General features: G+C 38.3%; 1 protein-coding gene across 1 annotated transcript; it reads left to right on the forward strand.

Moving 5' to 3' along the window:
• Positions 1-415: 415 nt before the first annotated feature.
• On the forward strand, positions 416-2,773 carry LOC116007978 (dof zinc finger protein DOF1.4-like). Its single transcript, XM_031248631.1, has 2 exons — positions 416-714; positions 1,018-2,773. Exons 1-2 carry the CDS (start codon positions 643-645, stop codon positions 1,999-2,001), a joined length of 1,056 nt encoding a protein of 351 aa, XP_031104491.1. The 5' UTR covers positions 416-642; the 3' UTR covers positions 2,002-2,773.
• Positions 2,774-4,998: the final 2,225 nt, after the last annotated feature.

Below are 4,998 nucleotides of genomic sequence, written 5' to 3' on the forward strand. Positions count from 1 at the left end.
ATGTTACTTTTAGGTATGCAAGAATGCACCACAACGTGTTGAGAAATACATTAGGGTGTAGTGCATTTGCGCATTTCACACTGGAGTATTTTTAAACATGTAATGGGGCATTATGCATATCTAATGGTGCATAACCGCACTTGTCCCAAGGCTGTGGTGTATTTGTGCATTTTTACTTTAGTGTATTTCTGAATACGTTGTGATGCATTTATGCATACTTAATGGTACAATCCGCACAGTCATATGGGAAGGCCTGCCCATTTGAACACACACACACATATATATATATATATATATATAAAGATTGAACGTAGGAAGTGTTCACTAAAGTGTAATTTCATTGCCGCCTATGGTCTACATAATGAAGTAGAGTAGAAAAACTAAAGTGATTAACGTTTATGACGGACCAAACCCTTCACGTGAAATTAGCAATAAAAAAAGGGGGGACTTAAATTAATGGAAGAATTGAAGTGTGGTTAGTTCTCTCTCTCTCTCTCTAACTCTCTAAAGGGATCGAGTCTAAGGGTGTCAACCAGAAGACTCACGCACTACTGCAAGTCGCCACCTGCCTTTTGTCTGCATACTCTTTGGTTTTCAAACGATTCCTTTGTGGAGAAGAAGAGAAATAAAAAGGGGGAAAATATGGTAGGAAGTAATTGTGATGAGAAGATGGCAGTCATCTCTTCCACTGCAAATGAATGGCCAATCCACCAGGTTCATCCCCTCTTCCATCTCTCTCAATAATTAGACATACAAAAAGAAGAAGAAGAAAAAAAGGGAAAAACCATTTTTTGTTTCTTAGCTTTTGGAACAGAATATTCATTCCTGTGTTGTTATTTTTACCCTTAATTGAAACTCCAATCTTGAATTGAACCTCTTCTTCTTTTTTCTTCTCTTCCTTTTTGTTTGGTTTCTGGTGGTGCAGAATGATTTATTCCTAACCTTGATTCATATAATAAAGGTGTCACTCTTATATGCTGTTTTGTTTTGTTTTGTTTTGGTTTCTGGATGGTTTAGAAGAATCAGATAGATGGCAGAAGCTTGATGGGGTCTAGGGTTATGGAGAAACCAATGAACGGCCAAGATCAAGCGATGCCGCCGCCGCCGCCGCCGAACCAACAACCTCTGAAATGCCCACGTTGTGATTCATCGAACACCAAGTTTTGTTACTACAACAATTACAGTTTGTCTCAGCCCAGGCACTTCTGCAAGGCGTGTAAGCGGTACTGGACTAGAGGGGGGACCTTGAGGAATGTTCCGGTGGGGGGAGGGTGCCGGAAAAACAAGAGAATCAAGAGGCCATCTGCGCCGTCCGTTTCATCGTCATCAGCTACACAAGATCACCACATCTCAGCTCCTTCATCTTCAGCTCCAAATCTTCAAGTTCAAGCCCAGATGGATCATCATATTAATCCTTTGCTTTATGGGCTCCCCACTAGTACCCCTTCCGAGCTAGGCCTCTCGTTTCCAAGATTGTTCAGCTCTAGGGTTTCAAACTTTGAGGGTACCAATATTTCTGGATATGATCATCCCCATCACCATATGGGATTAGGGTTTTCTTCTTCTAATTCTGGGCTTTTGGGTGGTGAAAATGGGTTTGCTAATAATAATACCTCAAATAATTCTCTTCTTTCTAGCTTCCATGGCGGTGGATTGTCTTGTTCTTCTTCTTCTTCTAGCTCCACTTCTACTTTGGCTTCTTTGATTGCTTCTAGCCTTCATCAAGGGGCAAACAATAATGGGTTTCATGGGTTGTCCCCATATGGAGAGATGCAAGTGGGAAATGGGAATATGGGGCCAAAAGAAGTGAAAATGGAAGGTAATTGGAATAATAATAATAATAATACCAATAGTTTGTCTAGCCACCACTATCAGATCATGAATCAGACAACACAAATCAACACTTCTTCTTCTGATAATAATCCTTCACTTCCATGGAATAATGGTGGTTCTTGGTTTGATCCTTCCAATATGGGATCTTCAGTCCCTTCAATTCTCTGATATGATCTATCTTTTCTTTGTTCTTGGTTTTCTCCCTCTTTCATTAACTTTGGGTCTCTTTAATTTCTTTCTAGCTAGCTGGATGGCTACTTTTTCCTTCCTTTTGCTTTTTTGGTTTTTTTAGTTCATATTTGAAGGCTACAGCAACAGATGGGGGTCAAAAGGGGAATATAAAAAATTTTCAAGGTTTCATACATAGAGATAGATGGGAGGAGATTGGATCTGAGTGATCATGTCAGCTGCAACAAATATATATATTCATCATCAGCCTATATGTTAATTTTTGCTAACAGAGGTTGAGCAAATTAAAGTTGGAATCTTTGCGCTGAGAGGAACCTCAGATCCTTTTATTATTATTCCCGTCAGATCAAGAATCACTCGCCGGCCGGCCGCCGGAAGATCAGAGTTAAATTTGGGCACAAGCTAAGTTCTAATTCAAGTGAGTTAATTAGTTTGGATTAATATTATATTCCTAGCTATATGTATATATATGCATTACGTATGTATTTCTCTAAGTACTGTTTCAATCTGTGTATTAGGTCTGGGGGTTTTATTTACATGTTGGACTCCTCGTACAACACAAGAACTTGTAACGAGGAACCCATTAACTTTTTTTTCTTCTTTTCTTTCTTTTTCACATTTTCAAGATTCTTGTTATAGTTTAGGGGAATGGGTGGGGTATATTGGTATAGCAGAGAGAGAAAGAGGGAGACTTGTTAATTGGATATGGTACTACGTTATTAATTAAGAATACGCTGCCTTATGTTTTACATTTTTGTTGGCTTTAATTACTTTGGTGCTTATTATGGTCCTGATTACATATTAATTTTGTTTTAATTGAAGCATGCCCTCCATCTCAATTAAATGCCAAGCTAATAGTTGGATTGTACATTTAGACATTTGGCATTGACTATGATACCAAATTAGAACATGTGCTCCATTTCAACTAAAAGTCTAAGTTGATAGTTGGATTGCACATCTACATTTATAAATTATATGCTCAAGAGTTTTAATCATCAAATTATTATTGGGTATGCATATAGAATTTGCACGTGAAGATCGATGGATGTGTGGATATTTTTGTGTTTTTTTCATGATTAATGAAGATAAGAACATTATATTACAAGTAAAATGAAGACCGGAAAACATGGGAGATCATAGGAAGTACTAGAGTGTGATACATGCAGGTTATGAAGTGGACAATTAACATGTGAAAAACACAAAGTGGCGGCGGATTCATATGACTTTCTTGCAGTAATCAATGCTTAAATGCTAAGAAAAACATATCCAAATTCATGCATGTAACTATGTAAGTGTAATCACACCGACTAAGGTTGAAGCTAGGCTGGTCTGGAGAGGTCCCATTTTCTCAGTTCTCACCACATTATGTCAGTCCACTTTCAAATTGTATGTGTAAATGGATAGCTAGCTAGGGGGTACGGTGGATGGGTGACTTCTCCGCCACTTTCACGTTATTCTAAGTCACAAAATTAAGTGACCCTACCTTTGAAAATCTGTTTATACATATACCCATTGTTTGGCGAAGGATATTCTGGTCTAGTGTCACCAAGTTACTCTATCTTATGAGAGATTATGGGTTCGAACTTTAGTAGTCATTCTTTGTCCCGAATAAACAGATACTGCATTCTAAAACACGGTAGCCATTCTCTGTCCCGAATGAGGGCAAACTAATATGTGAGATTGTGGGTTCGAGCCTCAGTAGCCATTCTCTGTCCCGAATAAACAGATACTGCATTCTAATAGAGTCAGTAGTATTTCTAACATGATAGCCATTCTCTGTCCCGAATGAGGGCAAACTGATATTCGGTAGAGTCAGTAGTATTTCTAACATGGTACCCATTCTCTGTCCCATATGAGGGCAAACTGATATTCGGTTGCATGAGTAGTACTCGCAACTCGCAAGATATAAATAGTCGTAGTTCACTATCTAAAAATATCAATAATCTAATTAACTTGGCTAGAATTGTCCCACAAGTTCAACAATTTTAACCTCCACATTTTTGTGCCAAGTAGAGAAGTGGAGAGTGGGTATGTACATAGATAAAGACTTTGATTTCTGTACGGGGAGATGTGGACCAAATTAAAGCTACGAGCTCACATATCCAGGAAGAGAAAAAAGAAAAAAAGATTGAATGAGTTATGGAAGCATGCTGGTTGTATTTTTCTGGGGATATTCCTACTGACAATTATGCTTTTTTACTGGAAGAAGACCACTACTATACTAAAACCTGTTCATTTGTCACGTTCTTACGTTCTACTTTAATTTTATGATGAGTTGCCTTCCCCACCCCACTACCTTTCCTTTCACCTTTTTTTTTTTTCTTGGCGTGCTTCTAACCAGTAAATTAAGCTTAGGATAGACTACCCAGATATGAACTAACAACCAAATCTTGTAATTAACCAGGTTAAAATAACGTTAAAACAATGTCATCAACAACTAATTAAGATGAGTGCAGAGAACAGAATACTGAACTGAGAAGCTTTGGACAAAACGCTAATTAATTAATGCTGGGTGATGTAGGATATATGGTCCTTTAGTCCAAGAATATATTTATATTTATAAGGGACTTCTTTTAATTTAATCCTTATTCTATTTATGGAAATATCTGAAGTGGTATCTAATTTGTATTTAATTTGTGTCCAAACTCCGTTCACTTCGTGCTTAGGGTTGGGATCGAGTTGTCCTAGGTTGTTTGGGGCGGTGGACTGGTACGGTGGTCATAACTAGGTTTGGTTTGGTTGAATTAGGTTAAATTAGTATGTAGTTGATAGCGTAAATGTAAACGGGTCTACGATTACGCTACGGATACGTGTGTTACGTGTGGTGAAGGATGCCGCTCGACCGGTTAATCGGTCGCTCTACCGGTTGACGACTGAACGGTAAGAAGCTATATCGCTCTACAGGTGACGAACAGTAACAAGGAGAGAGCAAGAGAGACGAATGAGCAAATCGCAAGTGTATTAGTGTAGTAATGA

Source organism: Ipomoea triloba, chromosome 16 (genome assembly GCF_003576645.1).
Source record: "Ipomoea triloba cultivar NCNSP0323 chromosome 16, ASM357664v1".
Taxonomy (NCBI): Eukaryota; Viridiplantae; Streptophyta; class Magnoliopsida; order Solanales; family Convolvulaceae; genus Ipomoea; species Ipomoea triloba.

Excerpts from the sequence above, each read along its gene's own strand:
- LOC116007978 (XM_031248631.1), top strand. The coding sequence starts at position 643 with ATGGTAGGAAGTAATTGTGATGAGAAGATGGCAGTCATCTCTTCCACT. Across the intron at positions 715-1,017 it reads ATGAATGGCCAATCCACCAG|AAGAATCAGATAGATGGCAG; the intron begins GTTCATCCCCTC and ends TGGATGGTTTAG.